The 23,795-nt window shown below is 37.3% G+C and overlaps 1 protein-coding gene across 1 annotated transcript in view; it reads left to right on the top strand.

Moving 5' to 3' along the window:
• Window position 1: 1 nt before the first annotated feature.
• Window positions 2–23,795, top strand: part of RNMT (RNA guanine-7 methyltransferase) — a 33,252-nt gene continuing 9,458 nt past the window's right edge. The window contains exons 1-9 of the mRNA XM_040264579.1: window positions 2–74; window positions 5,482–5,939; window positions 10,613–10,748; window positions 13,352–13,477; window positions 16,805–16,920; window positions 17,977–18,158; window positions 18,635–18,799; window positions 21,674–21,791; window positions 22,806–22,907. Coding sequence (XP_040120513.1) covers window positions 5,523–5,939; window positions 10,613–10,748; window positions 13,352–13,477; window positions 16,805–16,920; window positions 17,977–18,158; window positions 18,635–18,799; window positions 21,674–21,791; window positions 22,806–22,907 — 1,362 coding nt within the window. The 5' untranslated portion in view covers window positions 2–74; window positions 5,482–5,522. The remainder of the gene's footprint in view (window positions 75–5,481; window positions 5,940–10,612; window positions 10,749–13,351; window positions 13,478–16,804; window positions 16,921–17,976; window positions 18,159–18,634; window positions 18,800–21,673; window positions 21,792–22,805; window positions 22,908–23,795) is intronic.

Below are 23,795 nucleotides of genomic sequence, written 5' to 3'. Positions count from 1 at the left end.
TCTCCGGAAGTGGCGTCATAGCGCGCGCGTGGCGTGGCGCCGCTTCCGCAAACAGAGTCACCGATGGCTGGAAGGTAAGTGTGGGGTCGCAGGGCTGGGCTACGTCTTCTTTGTGTGTAGCGATGGCCGCCGAGGTGGAAGGGTCATTCCAATCACTGGCTGTGCCACTTCGGCGGCTGCTGACGCCCCTCTGCTTGGAGCCATCCCGGGTTCGAGAGGTTCGAGAGCCGCTTCAGGCCCGGCCGTCTGCCGGAGCGGCCGGCCGCCTGCCCTGCGTGGTGGACCGGAACCTGAGCCGGGCCTTGCCGGGACGGCTCGGTGCGTCCTCGAGTCCGAGGACACCACCGGTGGGTCCGGCGTGGAGCTCACCTGCTTGAGCTCCAGCCCTCGGCCCGGTGAGTTCTGAAAAACCTCGGGTGTGACTGCTGCGCAGATCACCGAGATGCAGGTTTGGTCGTTTATGCGCCTTTTTGTACCTGTCGACTCAGTCCTTCCTGAGGGTTCCAGAGAGCCAACCCTTTTGTGTCGGGACCTAACTCATTACTCAGCTTGGACTCTCAGTCTTATCCATCTGTTGGGTCGTTTGGAAATCTTATGTCGCTTATTCTGACCGAATTGTCTGTGGAACGTTTCACTGGTGGAAATGTCACAGATAAATATAAATTAACTTTTATTCTCAATAGTGAGTTTAGATATTGCATTTCCAGAGAGAACTAATTATAGCTAGGGAAAAGTTAAATCGTTTTATTTGAAATTAAAGCCAGTTATATTTCCTTATTAGGAAAATGATTACTAGGTTATCATTTTAAACAGTTACTTAGAAAATTACGTTTCTGGGTAATTTTTTTCCTCTTTGATTCAACTCTTGTTTTGTCACTTATTGATATCTTGTTACCTCAAACCTTGGATAGTGAAAGTTAATAGCCCTTGAAACCTTCCTGATTTAGAGTGTCTTTGTTTTTACCCATTCCATTAAACAAATTTATTTCTTATTCTGTTTCTTTATATGGAACACTTCATAATTTTCAGGTTCAGAATTTGCAGAATCTCACTAATTTTCCGACTTTCACTTTTTCTTCTCTGGTTTGGATAATACAGCCCAACATTTTAAGTCGTGTATCAGTTGTAAACTTCTTGAAGACTGATCTTCCCTGGTGGCTCAGTGAATTCGCTTGCCAACACAGGAGACATGAGTTCCATCCCTGATCTGGGAATATCCATCATGCCATGAAGTGGCTAAGCCCCTGTGCCACAGCTGTTGAGCCTGTACTCTGGAGCCAGGGAACCAAAACTACTGAGCCCATGTGCCTCAACTACTGAAGCCTGGGCACCCTGAAGCCTACGCTCCACAACAAGAGAAGCCACTGCAATGAGAAGTGGGTACACCACAACTAGAGAGTAGCCCCCCACTCCCTGTGGAAAAAAAAAAGAAGCCTGGGGTTGGGGAGGGTAAGCAACTTCTTGAGGACTAATTCACACCATCCCTTATTGAGCTTCTCTGTAGTACTTCACTGAACTTGTTGAGTGGCTTAATAAATTCTTGTCCAGTTACTAGCTCATTTATTTTTTACCCTCCCATTTCATCCGCAAGCCTGAGAACATTTGAAAGAGACTAAACAAAGGCCTTACAAATAGCTGAAAAAAGAAGAGAAGAGAAAAGCAAAGGAGAAAGGGAAAGATGTACCTAACTGAATACAGTGTTTCAAACAATAGTAAGGAGAGAGAAGAAAACCTTCCTAAGTGAACAAAGAAATAGAGAAAGACAATAGAATAGGAAAGACTAGAGATCTCGTCAAGGAAATTAGAGATTCCAAGAGAACACTTCATGGAAAGATGGGCACAATAAAGGACAGAAACAGTAAAGATCTAGGAGAGGCACCTAATTAAAAAGAAGTGGCAAGAATACACAGAACTGTACAAAAAAGATGTTAATGACTCAGATAACCACAATGATGTGGTTACTAACCCAGAGCCAGACATCCTGGAGCGTGAAGTCAGGTGGGCCTTAGGGAAGCATTACTGGGGGCAAAGCTAGTGGAGGTGATAGAATTCCAGCTGAGCTCTTTAAAATCTTAAAAGCTGATGTTAAAGTGTTGCACTCAATATGCCAGCAAATTTGGAACACTCAGCAGTGGCCACAGGACTGAAAAAGGTCAGTTTTCATTCCAGGCCCAAAGAATGGCAGTGTGAAAGAATGTTCAAAGTACTGCTCAGTTGCTACTCACATGGTAACAAAGTAATACTCAAAATCCTTCAAGCTAGGCTTCAACAGTATGTGAACTGAGAACTTCCAGATGTAAAAGCTGAATTGAGAAGGCAAAGGACCCAGAGATCAAATTGCCAACATCCATTGGATCATAGAAAAAAGCAAGAGAATTCTGGAAAAATACCTACTTCTGCTTTATTGACTAGGCTAAAGCCTTTGTGTGGATTGAAACAAACTGTGGAAAATTCTTAAAGAGATGGGAATACCAGGCCACCTTACCTGGCTTCCAAGAAACCTGTATGCAGGTCAAGAAGCAACAATTAGAACCAGACATGAACAATGGACTGGTTCAACATTAGAAAATTAGTATGTCAAGGCTGTATATTGTCACCCTAATTTAACTTCTATGTAGTGTACATCAGGCAAAATGCCAGACTAGATGACTCACAAGCTGGAATCAAGATTGCCAGGAGAAATAGCAACAACCTCAGATATGCAGATGATACCCTGCTAATGGCAGAAAGCAAAGAGGAGCTAAAGAGCCTCTTGATGAAGGTGAAAGAGGAGAATGAAAAGCTGGCTTAAAACACAACATTAAGAAAACCAAGATCCTGGCATCTGATCCCATCACTTCATAGCAAATGAGGAAAAAATGGAAACAGTGACAGACTTTATTTTCTTGGGCTCCAAAATCATTGCAGATGGTGGCTGCAGCTATGAAATTATGACACTTGCTCCTTGGAAGAAAAGCTATAACAAACCTAGACAGCATAAAAAGCAGAGGCATCACTCTGCTGACAAAGGTCTGTCTAGTCAAAGCTGTGGTTTTTCCAGTAGTCGTGTATAGATGTGAGAGTTGGACCATAAAGAAGGCTGAGTGGCAAAGAATTGATGCTTTTGAACTGTGGTGCTGCAGAAGACCCTGGAGAGTTCCTTGGACAGCAAGGAGATCAAACCAGTCAATCCTAAAGAAAATCAACCCTGAATATTCATTAAAAGGACTGATGCTGAAGCTCTGATACTTTGACCACCTAATATGAAGAGCCCACTCACTGGAAAGACCCTGATGCTGGGAAAGATGCAGGAGGAGAAGGGGATGACAGAGAATGAGATGGTTGGATGGCATCATCTACTCAATGAACATGAGTTTGAACTCTGGAAGATGGTGAAGGACAGGGAAGCCTGTCCATGGGGTCGCATAGTTGGACATGTCTTAGTGACTGAACAACAACAGTGGTCATGGGTCTTGAAACTTCTTTCTACTCTCTTCACTCTCTACCTGATTCTGACATCCATTGCAAACTAAGGATTTTACTAGTCCCAGGCTTTTCCTGCTCTTGGTTTTCAGTGTCGCTAGGCCAAAAGAAATACCTGTTTCCCTAAGTGGTTTAGTTCAAACAATTTGTGTGTCCTAACAACTTTATTTTAAAAAATAATACACAGATCAAAAGGAATACTGTTTATTTCTTCAGTTCAGTTTAGTTGCTCAGTCATGTCCGACTCTTTGCGACCCCATGAATAGCAGCACGCCAGGCCTCCCTGTTCATCACCAACTCCCAGAGATCACTCAAACTCATGTCCATCGAGTCGGTGATGCCATCCAGCCATCTCATCTTCTGTCATCCCCTTCTCCTCCTGCCCCTAATCCCTCGTAGCATCAGAGTCTTTTCCATTGAGTCAACTCTTCACATGAGGTAGCCAGAGTACTGGAGTTTCAGCTTTAGCATCAGTCCCTCCAAAGAACACCCAGGGCTGATCTCCTTTAGAATGGACTGGTTGGATCTCCTTGCAGTCCAAGGGACTCTTAACAGTTTTCTCCAACACCACAGTTCAAAAGCATCACTTCCTCGGCGCTCGGCTTTCTTTATAGTCCAACTCTCACATCCATACATGACCACTGGAAAAACCATAGCCTTGACTAGACAGACCTTTGTTGGCAAAGTAATGTCTCTCCTTTTGAATATACTATCTAGGTTGGTCATAACTTTTCTTCCAAGGGGTAAGCGTCTTTTAATTTCATGGCTGCAATCACCATCTGCAGTGATCTTGGAGCCCCCCAAAATAAAATTTGCCACTGTTTCCACTGTTTCCCCATCTATTTCCCATGAAGTGATGGGACCAGATGCCATGATCTTCGTTTTCTGAATGTTGAGCTTTAAGCCAACTTTTTCACTCTCCTCTTTCACTTTCATCAAGAGGCTTTTTAGTTCCTCTTCACTTTCTGCCATAAGAGTGGTGTCATCTGCATATCTGAGGTGATTGATATTCCTTCCGGCAATCTTGATTCCAGCCTGTGCTGCTTTCAGCTCCGCATTTCTCATGATGTACTCTGCATATAAGTTAAATAAGCAGGGTGACAATATACAGCCTTGACGAACTCCTTTTCCTATTTGGAACCAGTCTGTTGTTCCATGTCCAGTTGTAACTGTTGCTTCCTGACCTGCATATAGGTTTCTCAAGAGGCAGGTCAGGTGGTCTGCTATTCCCATCTCTTTCAGAATTTTCCACAGTTTATTGTGATCCACACAGTCAAAGGCTTTGGCATAGTCAGTAAAGCAAAAATAGATGTGGAACTCTTGTTTTTCACATGATCCAGTGGATGTTGGCAATTTGATCTCAGGTTCCTCTGCCTTTTAGTTCTTAGTTAGCACAAATGCACAGTAATGGAATGTGTACATCTGTTGAGTACTGGACTTCTCAAGCCTTGAGATTAGATTTGACCCCAACTGCACTTCTTGTTTTACATTGATTTTCTGTGGTACCATCAAAGTCTTAGCTTCACAAGGTTCTGTTGTGAGTTAAAGAAAAATATAGTTCAAGCTACTCAGTTAAAACTGTGCTCTACTTGATGGTGTATCTGATACCTTCCAGGTGTCAGATATCACTAAGCTTTCATTAAACTTTAAAATACCTTGCTGTGCACATACGAATTTGTTATAGTGTCCAGCACACATTTTGGGAGCCGAGGCTGTAGAGTAAGGGTCAGGATAGAAATGGAACTGACTTCATTTACTGTGATGACTTTTGTCAGTTTTAATGTCAGTGGTGACTTTTATGGATTAGATTGTGGAAGTATTTGGGGATTATAATTAGTACTTCATTAGCATTTTTAGAAACTCATGTGCAATAGTATCAGTATTGTTTTCAGTATTCTGTAATGAGTTTTTAAAAATTCTTACTTAATCACTGAAATTAAATGGCCAACTTCTGATTTAAATTGCTTTTAAAGTTTCAGCATTATGTTTACAAGTAATATCAAATTTTTACCATTCTAGTGTCAATTCATGAAGTTTAACCATCATTTAAGTAATCAAAAATGGAAAATTCTGCAAAAGCAGAAGAACATGAAAAAATCTTTCATAAAGAAGCAAAAATATCATTAGATTCAGAAGCAGAGTCATCATTCATTATTAATGAAAATACAACCTCTCCTGAGACTGGTCTTTCTGCAGAGGTTCCTACTTGTGGGCAAGTAAACACACCAAAAAAGAGAAAAATGGAGTTTGAGGATGATCTTGTAAAGGAAAGTTCTAGTTGTGGGGAAGACACTCCATCCAAGAAAAGAAAACTTGATGCTGAAATTGCCCCAGAGGAAAAAGGTTCTGGTGATGATGAAGGCATTTCAAGGAGAAGAAGAATAGAAACTGATGGTTTTCCAAAAGATGAATCTACTGGAGATGGCACTCAGAAAAGGAGAAAAATAGAACTTGAAGATGTTCCTGAAAAGCAAAAGGTATTTTGAATGCATTTTTTAAAATTCATAATAGAATATGTCAGATTGAAATGTGGAGCAGTTATGAAATACCTTTTTTAAAAAAATAATTTTAATAACTTAAGGGTTCTGTGTTTTTTTTAATTTTATTTATTTATTTATTTTTTACTTTACAATATTGTATTGGTTTTGTCATGCATCAACATAAATCCACCATGGATGTACACATGTTCCCAATCCTGAATCCCCCTCCCACCTCCCTCCCCATACCATCCCTCTGGGTCATCCCAGTGCACCAGCCCCAAGCATCCTGTATCCTGCATCGAACCTAGACTGGCGATTCGTTTCTTATATGATATTATACATGTTTCAGTACCATTCTCCCAAATCATCCCACCCTCTCCCTCTCCCACAGAGTCCAAAAGACTGTTCTATACATCTGTGTCTCTTTTGCTGTCTCGTATACAGGGTTATCGTTACCATCTTTCTAAATTCCATATATATGTGTTAGTATACTGTATTGGTGTTTTTCTTTCTGGCTTACTTCACTCTGTATAAATCAGCTCCAGTTTCATCCACCTCATTAGAACTGATTCAAATGTATTCTTTTTAATGGCTAAGTAATACTCCATTGTGTATATGTACCACAGCTTTCTTATCCATTCATCTGCTGATGGACATCTAGGTTGCTTCCATGTCCTGGCTATTATAAACATTGCAGTGAACATTGGGGTACACGTGTCTCTTTCAGTTCTGGTTTCCTCCGTGTGTATGCCCAGCAGTGGGATTGCTGGGTCATAAGGCAGCTCTATTTCCAGTTTTTTAAGGACTCTCCACACTGTTCTCCATAGTGGCTGTACTAGTTTGCATTCCCACCAACAGTGTAAGAGGGTTTTCTTCACACCTTCTCCAGCATTTATTGCTTGTAGACTTTTGGATAGCAGCCATTCTGACTGGCATGAAATGGTACCTCATTGTGGTTTTGACTTGCGTTTCTCTGATGAGTGATGTTGAGCATCTTTTCATGTGTTTGTTAGCCATCTGTATGCCTTCTTTGGAGAAATGTCTATTTAGTTCTTTGGCCCATTTTTTGATTGGGTCATTTATTTTTCTGGAATTGAGCTGCAGGAGTTACTTGTGTATTTTTGAGATTAGTTGTTTGTCAGTTGCTTCATTTGCTATTATTTTCTCCCATTCGGAAGGCTGTCTTTTCACCTTGCTTATATTTTCCTTTGTTGTGCAGAAGCTTTTAATTTTAATTAGGTCACATTTGTTTGTTTTTGCTTTTATTTCCAGTATTCTGAGAGGTGGGTCATAGAGGATCCTGCTATGATTTATGTCGGACAGTGTTTTGCCTATGTTCTCCTCTAGGAGTTTTATAGTTTCTGGTCTTATATTTAGATCTTTAATCCATTTTGAGTTTATTTTTGTGTATGGTGTTAGAAAGTGATCTAGTTTCATTCTTTTACAAGTGGTTGACCAGTTTTCCCAGCACCACTTGTTAAAGAGATTGTCTTTACTCCATTGTATATTCTTGCCTCCTTTGTCGAAGATAAGGTGTCCATAGGTGTGTGGATTTATCTCTGGGCTTTCTATTGTGTTCCATTGATCTATATTTCTGTCTTTGAGCCAGTACCATACTGTCTTGATGACTGTGGCTTTGTAGTAGAGCCTGAAGTCAGGCAGGTTGATTCCTCCAGTTTCATTCTTCTTTCTCAAGATTGCTTTGGCTATTTGAGGTTTTTTTTTATTTCCATACAAATTGTGAAAGTATTTGTTCTAGCTCTGTGAAAAATACCGCTGGTAGCTTGATAGGGATTGCACTGAATCTATAGATTGCTTTGGGTACTATACTGATTTTCACTATATTGATTCTTCTGATCCATGAACATGGTATATTTCTCCATCTATTAGTGTCCTCTTTGATTTCTTTCACCAGTGTTTTATAGTTTTCTATATATAGGTCTTTAGTTTCTTTAGGTAGATATATTCCTAAGTATTTTATTCTTTTCATTGCAATGGTGAATGGAATTGTTTCCTTAATTTCTTTTTCTGTTTTCTCATTATTAGTGTATAGGAATGCAAGGGATTTCTGTGTGTTGATTTTATATCCTTCAGCTTTACTGTATTCATTGATTAGCTCTAGTAATTTCCTGGTGGAGTCTTTAGGATTTTCTATGTAGAGGATCATGTCATCTGCAAACAGTGAGAGTTTTACTTCTTTTCCAATTTGGATTGCTTTTATTTCTTTTTCTGCTCTGATTGCTGTGGCCAAAACTCCCAGAACTATGTTGAATAGTAGTGGTGAAAGTGGGCACCCTTGTCTTCTTCCTGACTTTAGGGGAAATGCTTTCAGTTTTTCACCATTGAGGATAATGTTTGCTGTGGGTTTGTCATATATAGCTTTTATTATGTTGAGGTATGTTCCTTCTATTCCTGCTTTCTGGAGAGTTTTTATCATAAATGGATGTTGAATTTTGTCAAAGGTTTTATCTGCATCTATTGAGATAATCATATGGCTTTTATTTTTCAGTTTGTTAATGTGGTGTATTACATTGATTGATTTGCGGATATTGAAGAATCCTTGCATCCCTGGGATAAAGCCCACTTGGGCATGGTGTACGATCTTTTTAATGTGTTTTTGGATTCTGATTGCTAGAATTTTGTTAAGGATTTTTGCATCTATGTTCATCAGTGATATTGGCCTGTAGTTTTCTTTTTGGTTCTGTTTTTTTTTAACTTAATTTTTATTTTATAGTGAAGTATTGTTGATTTGCAATATTGTGTTAGTTTCAGGTATACAACAGCATGATTCAGTTATACATATATCCATTCTTTTGCAGATTCTTTTCCCATATAGGTTATTGCAGAATATTGAGTAGAGTTCCCTGTATAGCAGGGAACTTGCAAGGTCCTTGTTGATTGACTATTTTATATATAATAGTGTGTATATGTTAATCCCAAAGTCCTAATTTATCACTTTCCCCTTTGGTAACCATATTTGTTTTCAAAATCTATGAGTTTGTGTCTGTGTTGTAAATGAGTTCAGTTGTATCATTTTTTTTAGATTCCACGAAGTGATGTTATATGTTTGTTTTTCTCTGACTGATTTCTCTTAGTATAATAATCTCTAGCTCCATCCACATTACTGCAGATGGCATTATTTCAGTCTTTTTTGTGGCTGCATAATATTCCATTGTGTACATTTTCTTTATCCATTCTTTTGTCAGTAGATGTTTAGGTTGCTTCCCCATCTTTACTATTGTAAAGAGTGCTGCAGTGAACAGTGGAGATCATGTATCTTTTCAAATTCTGTTTTTCTTCTGATACATGCCCAGGAGTGGGATTGCTGGATCATATAGGAGTTCTATTTTTATTTTTTTAAGGAACCTCCATACTGTTCTCCATAGTGGTTGTGCCAGTTTACATTCCCACCAGCAGTGTACAGGGTTCCCTTTTCTCCACACCCTCTCAGGCATTTATATTTGTAGACTTTTTGATAATGGCCATTTTGACCTGTGTGAGGTGATACCTCATTGTAGTTTTGATTTTCATTTCTCTTTTATTTAGATAAAACTTCTGCTAATGAGATAATTTCAATCTTATTTGGAAATCTTGACTAAACACTTGAAAGGGAGTTTTTATAGTTTGCTTTTTTCTTAGTGTTTTAAAAAAGACACCAGTGTAAGTTTCAGATGATTTACCTTTTTTCCTTTTTAATTAGGTGTTTATCTCTTTTTTGTGTTTGAAGTATTTGAGATTATCACTTAAAATGATTTCTAGATGATACCCACTTTTACATTTCTTTCTTAATGTAATTCCTTAAACTATGTAATTTCTGCTTCTTATTAGGGTAGTTACTTGAAGCCTGGTATTTAACAAGAGTATTGTAAAGCAAGGGATAGCAAATCATTTTCATGTGGGAATACTGTTTTGTGATGGGACCTGAAGTGGAGTCTGCATTATGCAATGAATGAGTAAAATTCTGTTATCACTCCTCAGGAAGAGAGTGGCAGATAAGCCAGGCATTTGTCATTGGTGAATCACAAACCTTTTTAATAGAGAGAAGCTTGTATTGTAAACATAGTTTTCAAAGTTTTACTAGCAGTGGAACCCTTTATTCATGGGAAAATCTTCAACCTTTTACCTGTTTTACATACCAGGTGAAACACTTTGGTTGAGCAGAAATTGGGGGGAATCTGAGGCCCTTATCTGGCATTTTTGCAGAATGCTTAAGGTTTTAGAGAGTACCATTTGAAATTTGAGTTAGGTTAATAGCAAGTAATAGAAATCACTGACAGCAAACGTAGACTGTTGTGTTCCTGTCTCTTTGTGAATATTAGCTCATGTAATGCCCACAATAATTTTATAATTTTATTTTCTTGTAGGAACTTCATTCCCTACTGACATTTACTGAACTGAATAAATGAGAACTCTGGAAATATATTGGTTTTATTAACACATTAACACCAAAATTCTATAGATGAAAATTTCTTAGGAGATGTTTTTAAAAATAGGGAGCAGGGGAAAATCTTTCATGTGATTATAATTAGTGGGATTTCTGTGATTCTACTACAGCTTAGTGTAGTATACCAATCTCAGTAGTATTTTATCCTTATATAGGTCAGATGCTCTTTTAGACTTATTTGTTTCATGTTTAGCTTCTTAATTTTGTGCCATTCTTCTATTTTCAGAACTTGGAAGAAGGACACAGCTCAGCAGTGGCTGCTCACTACAATGAACTCCAGGAAGTTGGTTTGGAGAAGCGTAGCCAAAGTAGAATTTTTTACCTAAGAAATTTTAATAATTGGATGAAAAGTGTCCTCATTGGTATGTTTCCAGTTTTGAATTTTTAATTTCAGCTTATGTTTCCTTTTTTCTCCCTAAGTGGTTAATCATATACAAAGTGACTAGGTTTTTAGGTAGTGTTCATTTAATCATCAAACCTTGGCTTTATAAAATCGGAGCCAAAACTGAAATTAGGCCTTCGAGATAAATTCTTTTCATATTTACTAATAGCTGACTACATAAGATATTAATATTGAGTTATTTAGGTTTTCAGAAGGCAGTTTGCTTTTATATTTAGAATTAAGGTTACCTAGTGCTATTAAATAATCTGTTTTACTCTAATAGTTTTGGAGCAATCCTATATTATTGAATGAAACATTTGGGTTCCATTAAGTTAAGAAGATGGGCAGTGGCATGATTTTTTATCTCTGGGCCTTTAATGAGTTGGTAAAGGTCATCATTTGTATTAATTGTCCATTGAACTTGTTCTTTTCTTCTGGGGAGAAATAAAGTTTACTTTGAGGATTGATGGAGAAATTCAGCTTTTTGGACATCATTTTTGAATTTAAAATGGAAGTCAGTGGAGGAAATTTAATTCTGAAAATATTTATTGCTTTCTGTATCAAATATATTAGTCAGCCACTTACCTGAGATTAGAGAATTTATAAAAACCAGTAAATGTTGAAGTTTTTCACAAAAAGTTTTTTTAGTTTTGGTTTCTGTTGTTTTTTTAAAAGCCAGCCTCAGAAAAAGTGAGAATGCTTTCATAGTTAAACTAAAAAAAGTAATGTGCCATTTATGACTACTTTCTATCGTTTTGAGAATATTTTAGTAATTTAAAAAAATAAATTATCCATCCTGAAAAGTGTTAGGAAAGGGAACAAGACTCATTTCAGATGCATTTTAATATTTTTCTTTCTCACTTTTGTTTTTAATGTTTATGTTTTATTACAAAAATAAGGCTTATTTGACTCTGCTACTTGTCATCTAGGATAAATGAACAAACTCTTTAAAAAAAGCTTTTTTTTAGGGTTACTATTATGGCGTTTTAAAATCTATACTCATAAAGTAATCTTTGGACCCTATTGCTAATTTCTCAATTTTTTTTCTTCCTTTGTTTATCATCCTTAGTAATGTAGATGACTTATCATTGAGTATTTTTCCTTAGTCATTTATTCATGTATTTATTCATTGAATAAATTTTTTTTTAAATAAATATTTTTAAGTTCAGTTTTATTTTTCACATTGTTAGTTGTATTATTTTTATAAACAGGGAAATAGGTAGTTTTTATTATAAAAACACTATGTCAGGCAAAAATGTATCTCTCAGCATATTCCTGATGGTGGTTTCTCCTTCAGCTGTTCCAGCAGCTCTCTTAACGGGTGCTTTGCTGTCTGCACCTGTCTTTCTGGTCTTGCTGTAATTGATGTGCTCTGTGCCAGATCTTTGCTATCTTTTTTTTTTGTCTTCTCAACACCCATTCTTTGCCATTCATTTTCTCTTCCTTGCTGTTTATAGCTAGTGATAGTTGAGTGTGATGCTTGAATGTGATAAAGGTAACTTGAATAATGTTTCATGAAGATTTCCCTTCTCATTAATCTTATTTTGTGGAAATAAAGAGGTTTTATCATTCTTGTTGTTTTTTACTCTTGACATATTACATATTATGCTGTTTTTTTAAGATTCATAGCAGAAAGTTAAATATTGAACACTTGTACATCTGTTGAAATCAGTTAGAAATCCTATGGATGGTGAAAGCAGAAGTATTTATACAGAATATTCTAGCAGTCAAAATATTACATAGGAAATAAAAAGCATTAAGCTAAGAATGATAAAGATAGAATAGATCTAGGATTCAGTATTTCATCCAGTGTTAGAATTGCTGAATAGTTCATTGTCTAAGAATATTAATATGCCTTTAACCAATATTTGAACCATTTGGCTATTGATATGGGGACCTACTAATAAAATCCATTGATTATTAATGTGATTTGGTAGATTGAGATAAAAGATTCCATTTTTACTTCAGAGATTTAAGAATTCTGTTGACAGTAAAGAGGTTTATATAGTTTTTTGACTAGTTCTTGTGTTTCTTTTAGAGGTAAGCCTGGCATCTTTTATCAAAGTCAAACTCTTATGATCCCATAATTATTTTCATATTATTAAGTATATAAGAAGCCAAACACTTAGCTTTGGAAAGAGAACTACAGCAATTTATGAATTAATTTTTCTCTTATCAAGAATAAGTGTTGGGTATTCTTGTATTAATTAGAATTTAAAATGTTTGCTATTGACCTGCCAAGATCATGCAGCTTTTCTATACTGTTTACTTCTGTTTAATCAAATGAGAGAGACAGATGTTTGCTATATAATATTGAATCAAATTCTGAAAATAACCTTCAAAAACCTGTCTCAGTTTCTAAAATACCAGAGATATACTCTTTCTTCTTTAATGCTGAAGAAGAGTCAAGTTATTTAACTCTTAGTCAAATTTGAAATATTTCCCAAAAGTTATGAATTAATTACATAAATGAATGTGTTATATTACACATCATGTAGAAGTTAGTAGATTATTAAGGGTAACAGTTTATACTTCAGTAAAAATGGAGAAGAACATTTATTATAACTTATTTCTCTCTTTTAGGGGAATTTTTAGAAAAAGTGAGACAGAAAAAGAAACGTAATATCACTGTTTTGGACCTAGGATGTGGTAAAGGTGGAGATTTGCTCAAGTGGAAAAAAGGAAGAATTGACAAGCTAGTTTGTACTGGTAAGAGAGATAATGACATGGGAAGGAATGCATTGTGGTCAGCCAGGTAAATGGAAATAAGAAAGATATATTATGGGCATAACACTGAAATACCAGACCACAAGATGTCTGGGAGCTGCTCATAAGACAGGTGATTTTTAAATGAGGAATGAGAATTCACTGATGGTGTTAAGACCACAGATGATTGAAGTCATGGTGGACTCCATGTTTGAAGCACAAACTTGGAAAGTCTTTCACTGGTCACAGATAGGACAGTTTCATAAATTAAAAAAAAAAAAAAAAAAAACAGTAATTATAGTGGATTGAAACACATGAAATAAGGGGAAAATCTCATTGTTCAGACTTGGAGGGAGCAAGGAAACTTACTCATTATTCTGAAATGTATAAACAAAGGTAGAGGGTATTTATCTTTTCTAACCCTATATGAACCATATTTCAGCATAAACAAATGGTTTAAAAGACAAATTCCTGTTTATTGAAAAATGATGAATAAATTTTTCCACCCTTGATGAAGTAATGGCTCTAGCTGCAGTCGTTAAAAGATGCTGAAGCTATTAGGAGAAAGGTTGAAAGGAACTTAACTGGATTAATCAAGCACCTGAACCTCTCAGTCAGTCTTAACCCAGAAGAGGGGCAGGCAGACAACATGTTCCTTACTGTCTTAGGAGTCATGGAAGCGCACAGCACTGCCTGTGGAGTCGTGTTGCCTAAATCGGCACTTCTCACAGTTTCTGGTTTATGACCTCAGTTCAGTTCAGTTCAGTTCAGTTGCTCAGTTGTGTCCGACTCTATGCAGATGACAGCACCATTATGGCAGAAAGTGAAGAGGAATTAAAAAGCCTCTTGAAAGTGAAAAAGTTGGCTTAAAACTCAACATTCAGAAAACGAAGATCATGGCACCTGGTCCCATCACTTCATGGCAGATAGATGGGGAAATAGTGGAAACGGTGGCAAACTTTATTTTGGGGGGCTCCAAAATCACTGAAGATGGTGATTGCAGCCATGAAATTAAAAGACGCTTACTCCTTGGAAGAAGAGTTATGACCAACCTAGATAGCATGTTGAAAAGCAGAGACATTTCTTTGCCAACAAAGGTCCATCTAGTCAAGGCTATGGTTTTTCCAGTGGTCATGTATGGATGTGAAAGTTGGACTGTGAAGAAAGCTGAGCGCCGAAGAATTGATGCTTTAAGAATTGATGCTTTTGAACTGTGGTGTTGGAGAAGACTCTTGAGAGTCCCTTGGACTGCAAGTAGACTTACCCAGTCCATTCTAAAGGAGATCAGTCCTGGTGTTCTTTGGAAGGAATGATGCTAAAGTTGAAACTCCAATACTTTGGCCACCTGATGTGAAGAGTTGACTCATTGGAAAATACTCTGATGCTGGGAGGGATTGGGGGCAGGAGAAGGGGACGACAGAGGATGAGATGGCTGGATGGCATCACCGACTTGATGGACATGAGTCTGAGTGAACTCCAGGAGTTGGTGATGGACAGGGAGGCCTGGCGTGCTACAATTCATGGGGTCAGTACACTCTTAAAAATGATTAAGGACCCTGGAAAGCTTTTGTGTATGTAATTATATCTATTGATTGTGGAAATTAAAACTGACAATTTTACAAATAGCTTTAATTTCTTACAAGTAAAATTTAGTGAGAAGACTAGTATTTTAAAAGTATTTTTGCAAATTCTTTTAAAGTCTGTAATAATAAAAGACAGCTGAATTTGCACCTCTGTGTCTGCATCAGTATGTTGTGATGTGTTATTTGATGAGCAGTGAAATGGAATTATTTGATGTGAAACTCCATTAAATCTGTCTTGCACTTTGCCCTGTAAGATTTTGTTCACTAAAATTATGCAAATCTTCTAAATGTGGGCATCGAGAAATCACATTGGTTTAATATCACCATAATCAGAAAACTCTTTAGTATTGGGACAATGCCTAGCCCATTGTGATAGAAACAGTTTTTTCAGAGTTGTTTTCACTTGAAAGCTCAGGTTTATCATTGGTAACAAATACCATCTGTAGTTTTCACTTTTTTCATTTTGAAGAAAAGGTCTGCCAGATTACCAGGTCTGAATAACCAGTTTGTTTGTCTGTTGTTCTTCAAGTGAAAACAATTTTTCTATTAAAAAATTGGCCAGTACAGCTCACAAACAGTCACACCAGTCCTGTTCAGATAGACTTTGTTATGTAGCAGAAATGTTTTGAAGATTTTATAAAATTAATGTTTACTGCTCTATCAAGGACATTCCCTAAATGAAATTGGCTTCCCCCCTTCACCTTTTCTTCTTTCTGAGCTGGTTTATAGCAGTGAAAAATAGATCAAGAATTACCAGTATCACTGGTGCTCCTACCTGATATTCATGACACAGTATCAACTGTTATTTCTTTGTGTTAGTCATTCAGTCATGTCTGACTCTGCAACTCCATGGATTGTAGCCCATCAGGCCCCTCTGTTCATGGAATTCTCCAGACAATATGGGAGTGAGTAGCTATTCTCTTCTCCAGGGGATCTTCCTGACCCAGGGATTGAACCTGGGTCTTCTGCATTGCCGCCAGATTCTTTACCACTGAGCCACCAGGCAAGTCCTTAGACTGCAAGTAGATCAAACCAGTCCATCCTAAAGGAAATCAACCCTGAATATTCATTGGAAGGACTGATGCTGAAGCTGAAGCTCCAACACTTTGGCCACCTGATGCAAAGAGCTGGCTCATTGGAAAAGACCCTGATGCTGGGAAAGATTGAGGGCAAGAGGAGAAGGAGGCGACAGAGGATGAGATGGTTGGGTGGCATCATCGATTTGATGGACATGAGTTGAGTTGGTGATGGACAGGGAAGCCTGGTGTGCTGCAGTCCATGGGGTCACAAAAAGTCAGACACGACTGAGCGACTGAGCAACAACATCCACTGCTGCTTCTGTACCTGTAGTGCAAGTCTCAACACTGGGAAAAAACAAATAACATTTTATTAAGAAAATATAAAGAGCTGAGTGTACAGAGTTAGGTTTTATAATTCAAATTGGAATCTAAACTTTCTGCTTTAAACTTTGAATAAGCATTTAAAAATCATGATAGAACTTCTCTGTTGTCAGTACTTGTTGAGAAAGTGTTTAATTCATTCCGAAAAATATCGGTCATTTGCATTGGTACAGAAGACTTTATTCTCCCTTGTTTTGAAGGAAATAGAACCTTTTTACTTTCCTAAGGCTAGATTCCTTGCCAGAGTTCAACAGTTGAGATGAAATCTAGATTGTGCCATTTTTGTGCTTCTGATGTAACTCTGTGTGCCTCTCTGCTGACATCACTGATACCCCTTTCCCTTCCAGATATCGCTGATGTTTCTGTCAGACAGTGTCAGCAGCGGTATGAGGACATGAAAAACCGTTGTCGTGATAATGAGTATATTTTCAGTGCAGAATTTATAACTGCTGATTGTTCAAAGGTATGTGGTGTTTTTAGAAGTATGTCTTTACATTTTTAGTTTGAATAAGTGATTTGTTTTAAAAATCAGCTCATTTTTTAAAAAATGTGCTTTGAAACATTAAAAATCTTAGGACATGGCATTTTTAATTTCAGCTAGAAATTCCATTAATGATGCATTTCTTTAAATGACCCACCGAATACTGGTGGGTTTTGGCTTTTAATACTTTTACTTTGGAAATTGTTTGTTGCTTTCTGTTTGGACACTTTTTTCTAGTATTTTGAAATAGATCTGCACTTAGGTTTTGTTTACCTTGTAATTTGTTTGACCGGCTTTCCAACATGTCACAGTCTGGTGACACCTGTTTCCAAATCTCTTTGACAGCTGAAGTTCAAGACTATAGAGGCACTTGAAATGCTGAAAATCTCCCTCTGGAACTTTATCTTTCTTTTCTGACTTGTTAGCTCATTAAATTATTGTAGATACCTTTAACTACACATTTTGTTTGCAGTTATGAAGGTGGAAAGAAGTGGTAGTATACTGCTAGAAAGTTAAAAACCTTTAAAAAACATTTTGCATTTTTCAAAATTTCCCAGGGAGTTCTCTGGCAGTCTGGTGATTAGGATTTGGCACTTTCACTGCTGTACCCCAGGTTCAATCTCTGATTGGGGAATTAAGAGCCTATTAGCTGCATGGCACAGCCTAAAAAATAAAAAAATGTCTCAAAGGCCGGTTTTGTGTTTTTCATAAACCCAAGTATATAGGTCAACATCATTTTACTTTAATTTTCCAGTAAAGCCAATTAAAGAATCAATTCCTTTAAATGTCATATGTTTGATGTATTTTTAATATGATTCCAGAATCTCTAGCTTTAAAAATTACTATGAAAGTGGGAATGAAATTATATTGAACCAGAAAAGAGAGAACATTTTTATTATGACCCTTAAGATACATAATGATAGAGGATAGGTTGGTTGGAGGCCATGTCAACTTTTATTTTAAGGATCCTAATATTAGAAATTCACTAATTATGTTGCAGCCAATTTCAAAATCTTGAGCCATTATAATTTGTTTCAGGAACTCCTAACTGACAAGTTTCGTGACCGAGAAATGTGCTTTGACATCTGCAGTTGTCAGTTTGTCTGCCATTACTCATTCGAGTCCTATGAGCAAGCTGACGTCATGCTCAGAAATGCGTGTGAGAGACTGAGCCCTGGAGGCTATTTTATTGGTACCACTCCCAATAGCTTTGAATTGATGTAAGTACTTTCATATATTGTGGTTTATAAAATATTCAAAATTAAGCTTATTTTAGAACAGCAGATATTTATCAGAAATAGAGTTTATAGAAGGGTTGAGCGCTTTGATAATGTATTTGTGTAGATAATCTAGTTTTAAGTTGAAAAGTCAGACTTACAGATGAACCTTTAAAACATCTTTGTGTTTTAGTTAGGGACTGATGTTGCATTCAGCCAGAAAGCCAGAGGTGTATTGCTAGATAAACTCCAGATCAGATGAGACTTAACCAGCTGTCATGATAATGAAGCCTATTTCTAGCATAATTTTGTTAGTGAGATTGTTAATGATATTTTAGCATATTGCTTCTTAAAAGTAGCTCAGACCCACTTCACAGCCATCAATTGCATCATGTGTGTTCCCTTCCATATTTAATCTGATCAAAATAAATTAGACTTAATAATAGATTTGATTTTGGGGGGGGGTGTATAACCTACAGAAGACGCCTTGAAGCTTCAGAAACAGAATCATTTGGAAATGAAATCTATACTGTGAAATTTCAGAAGAAAGGAGATTATCCTTTATTTGGCTGCAAATATGACTTCAACTTGGAAGGTGTTGTGGATGTCCCTGAATTCTTGGTCTACTTTCCATTATTAAATGAGTAAGAATGTCATTAATCTGTTACTGTTCTCTTTTGGGGGCTTCCCAGGTGGGTCTAGTGGTAAAGAACTCACCTGCCAGTGCAGGAGACATTAAAGATGAGGGTTTGATTGCTGGGTCAGGAAGATCCCCTGGAAGAGGGCATGGTAACCCACTCCAGTGTTCTTGCTTGGAGAATCCCATGGACAGAGGACCCTGGCAGACTATGGTCCATAGGGTCACAAAGAGTCAGACAGGACTGAAGAGACTTAGCACATAGCACATTCTCTTTTTGCATAAGAATGAAGGTAAAGGGGGGGAAATCAGTATTTGTATTTGTCTCTTATTTTAAGTGGGATCTTAAGAAGTATAGCCTGAATAATGACAAAACTAAGACTGAACGGTTGGTGCCATAGGTCACTTACAGCCTTACTCATTTAGTTTCTTTTATCCCTGAAATTATTTTATCTTGTAAGCAAGAAAAGGGAGCCTGTTGCCTACAACTTGTGGCATGAAATAACTGACAACTAGAAACAGCAAAGATTTGTTTTTAAGTAACTACTGGTCCTTGGGTAACTAAAATTAGTCCTCCCAAAGTAGGGATCCTCCTTTTGACTGGAATAGGTATATTAAGAGTTTTATATTTCACTATAGCTTATGAAATTGTGACTCATGGCAGTGGTGATTGTAAAATCCTGATTCAGGAATGTATTCCTGAACCTGAATTCTTAGGAGTCCTGGCAAACCGTAACCCCAGGGAAAGCTGAGGTTTCAGGCTTTATCAGGTAGGGCTCCAAGGCCTAATGAGACACCTTGGTCTTGGGGGTTTCCCTGAGAGGAAGTGTGGAAGAGTCAAGTTAAATGTGGGTCATGTCACAGCTGACCAAAGTGTATTTCCTTCTTTTTATTTTTTATTCTTTTTAAAACAAAGGCTTCATTAACTGAGGAAAAGGTCGAGCTTTATTTTTTTACTTATTTTTAGATGGTGATTATTTATTTGAATTGTGTCTCAGTCAGCTTGTAAATTTATGGATGTAGGATTTTCAGGAGTTCTCCAGTGTATAAAACTTTTATAGAAAATAAAAATGAAGAAAATAAAAGAAAATGAAGTAGCATGTGATTAAACATGGAAAATACTATGCACAATTTATAAATCTGAAAGTTAAAAAATTTATATCACATTTTCCTTATAATTAGCAAACTTTGGGGAAATGTTATGCTTGAAGAAATTAAAACGTTTTTAGTATGTTATTTTATGTTATGTATGTTAGCCTGGTGCTTTTGGTTGACAGTGATTTGAGTATACCCCAAAAGATAAAGAATGAAACGAAAGTTTTTTTTTTTTTAATGGCTAAGCAAACATTAGCAGTCTTTTCTCCTTGTATTGCTAATGATGATAAACATATCAAGTAATAAATTACCACTTTAATTTTCAACTTTTTATAAATTATTTATCGAGATAAGTATTCGTTCAGAGAGACAATCTGAAAATGCATAGGGATCCAGGCCGCTTTTGCTGTCTTGTTAATTAGCTTTCATATGCAAACCTATTCAAATAGGTCAGATTGAGTCTCTGTTCCTTGTAATGATGATATTTGTAGATGAAAAGCTCGGTTTCCCTTGTAAAGGCTTATTTTGGATATTTTTTGATAGAAAATGAACTGCCTGGAATAGAAGAGCCTTTATATTGACCTGTGTTGTCTTCCCAAGGGGCCTGATGCAAGTGGCAGGGACTCTTGCTGTCCACATGGCTCTTACCTGCAAAACTTAGTGGCCCTCCAATGTTCCCATTTGCTCTCTCCCCTCATCTGTCACATCAAGGGTCCCTTTTCAGAGTTTTTCCTGTGCCTTCTCTCATCTTTTATCTGTTGCCTGAAATCATCCTCAGGTTCCCTTTTGTTGTCTACAGATGTGCAGTAATCTGCTTTGGCAATTGCACTGGGAAAGATATATACACAGAGCAAAGAGAGACCTAATGTAATTAGGACTTGAGGAAGCCACCTGGGAGAAAGTGACATCTAAGTCAATATCTAAAGGGTGTCTAGTTGGCCAGTTTTGCCCTAAGTGTGCTGGGAAGCCAACGAAGGTTTTAAAAGGACATGACCTGTGCACTTTCGAAGCTTCATCTGACTGCAGTTGGCAGATTGGTTGAGGGAGGGTAAGAATAAAAGCAGGGAAACAAGCAACCAAAGTGGTACCACATTGAATGGTGATGGTGATAGAGAAGGCTGATGGCCAGTGTCGGGATTGGAAGTGGGCCTGTCCAAGTACGTTTTGAGGTTAGTGGAGAGGATGCAGTGGCCTGCTGAGCACTGGGCACAGGGAGGGGTGGCAAGGAGCATGAGATGGTTTACTGAAATAGCAAAGGCTGGCAGGAGAACAGGCCGGTGGGATTCAGTCCTGCAGGCCTGGGATCGTCCTGGTGGAGATTTCTAGGGAACATGGCGTAAATGTGACAAAAGCCAGGACTGAGCTGCCACCGCTGCTGGCAAGGTGTGTACATCAGGGAGTGACATCGAGCAAGGATCTGGGCTGCTTTCTTCAGAACCATGACATCTGGAAGTTGGGAAAAGAGACCTGTAAAAAACCTGTGAAGATACAGTTCAAGATGTAGGATAAAAATTAATAGTTTGTCTTGCCAGGGAATCCAGTAGATGAAAGGGAATATTTTCGTTTCACTTCCTGGCCTATTTGTTAGGTTACTGGAGTTCCCTGTGACCCAGGGAGATCTAACTGCGTGGTTTTTTCAGGTGACTAGGGTGTTGCCCTTCACTTATTTCTCATGGACCTCTTGTGAATTCGTAAGGTTTTTAGTTAAGCCCAGAAGATGTTACTGTTGCGTAAAGAATTACAAATATTTTGGAAGGCTTTTCATGAAAGAATCTTTTTTGGACAGAATGGCGAAGAAGTACAATATGAAATTAGTCTACAAAAAAACATTTCTGGAATTCTATGAGGAAAAGATTAAGAACAATGAAAATAAAATGCTGTTAAAACGAATGCAGGCTCTGGAGGTGAGTATTTAGAAATTGTGTAAAAATCCCAGGTTATTGCAGACTTGTTTGGTTGTTTCTTAGATTCCTTTCAAGGCCAAGGACACACTCAGTATTTATATAAATTGCACACATAACTGGTGCCAATACTAGACTGTTCAGCACCTAGGACAGAGCTTTAACACGGGCTGTCAGGACTGTCGTTGGCATTTGGGGCTGCTCTGTATCTGAAGCATGAATTTTTACACTACAGGAATAAGCAAATTTATTTCTCATTGGCAAAAATGTGTTGATTGTAATGGTTCCAAAATGATTTTTTGATTAATAAAGATGTGTTTCAGCTTAGTTATAATGATTTAAAATTCACGGTCTGAAACTGCAATTACGTTTGCACCAACCTAATACTTAAAATGGATTAAAAATAATGCTTGAAGTAATTTGAATATCAGACATTTGGTCACCATATCTTTAAAAACACAGCATTTTTTGAGGCCCTTCTTCATATTCTGTGTAATTGTGGAGACAATCTGTATTGGAGGCTGGATGTTTTCCTTCCCTTCCGAAACTCCCGGGGTTCTTTTGACTGAACATTTTATTTGTATTATTTCTAGTTGGTGTTCGTACTTCCATGGCGGTTAAGTCACTGTAACATTCAGATGAATGTTTAACTCTTGTGTTGATAACTTCCTTCAGGTTTGAGTTGTGGCAGAAAAAACCTTTGCCCAGGACTCACAGAGATACAGGTGTTTGCTGCCAAGTGGTCTTGGCAGTGATTCAGGACACTGTTCAGTCCCTCTGTGACACTCTGTAATTGTAGATACTCCGGCCATGCTCATTGTTAACCGCAGCAACTTCTTTGTTCAGAGAAGATTCCCTTAACTCCTTTTTTAAAAAATATTTCAAAAGTATGTGTAGTTTTTATTTCTGAAGTAATACTTAAAGATTATTGTCTCATTTCAGTGATTTAGGGTGTTTCATTCTGAATTGTAAATTTCAACTTAATGACTCAACTAGGAATTTCCCTTGATTCCTTAGCCATATCCTGCAAACGAGAATTCCAGACTTGCCTCTGAGAAGGTGGGTGACTATGAACATGCAGCAAAGTACATGAAGAATGGTCAAGTGAAGCTACCTTTGGTAAGGTTTCATTCTTTAATAAGTCTTATAGGAGAATGGAAACTTAAATTATTTCATTGGTTTACAATACTTGGGTTCACTGACTTATAAATCAGATATACTTTAGCCTATTTCTCCTAAGTTATGACTTTTTATAATTGTAGAATACAGAATAAAATGCACTTTAATGCTGAGAAATGTAGTGCTGTATTTGAGAAGGTAGGATGGGAGGAATGTTCTTGGCTTGGCTTGAGAGTTTTCTTGCTGTATCATTGTATCTTAGCCTAGACACTACTGACTAGCAGTGTTCCATAGATATAATTCAGGGGCTATGAACTTAGATGGGGAAAAATTACATCTTCGCAGACTTCTATGTGGAAGTTCACATTTTCCTTAATTATGAATGCTCCACAACCATAGTGGTATTACTAGTTGTAGCTGGGACTTTGTTATCAATAGAAATTATAGATATTTGTGTAACACATTTTTGCTGACATCTTATAGTATTGATATTTATTTATCACTTCAACATTTATCACTTCTTTATTTCCTTAGTTATTAGGCTTGTCACTGTATCTTATTACTCAGTGTCTTTGCAAAACACTTAAGTATGTTACTAAATGCAGTTTAGTTCCTTTCTATGATAGATATTTTGTGATTTCCTTTGTAAAAACACAAAAGTCTTATTCCCTCCTGCAGTATTATTTGATGTTTCAAGATAGGCCTTTTTTCTCCCAGGTTAAAAATGCAAGCTCAGTACTTTTTCCAGTTACAAATGATACCCTGTTTATTCAGATTCACCCTTTGATTGAGAATCAGTGGTTTAGAGAATTGGCAGGAGCACAAAAGTGATGAGAAGATGGCATTAAAAGTTAATCTCATTGATTTATTTTATATTCAGATCACAGT

This window comes from Oryx dammah, unplaced genomic scaffold (assembly GCF_014754425.2).
Source record: "Oryx dammah isolate SB20612 unplaced genomic scaffold, SCBI_Odam_1.1 HiC_scaffold_22, whole genome shotgun sequence".
NCBI lineage: Eukaryota > Metazoa > Chordata > Mammalia > Artiodactyla > Bovidae > Oryx > Oryx dammah.
The sequence above is the reverse complement of the archived record's forward strand: the minus strand, read 5'-3'. Positions and strand labels throughout refer to the sequence as shown.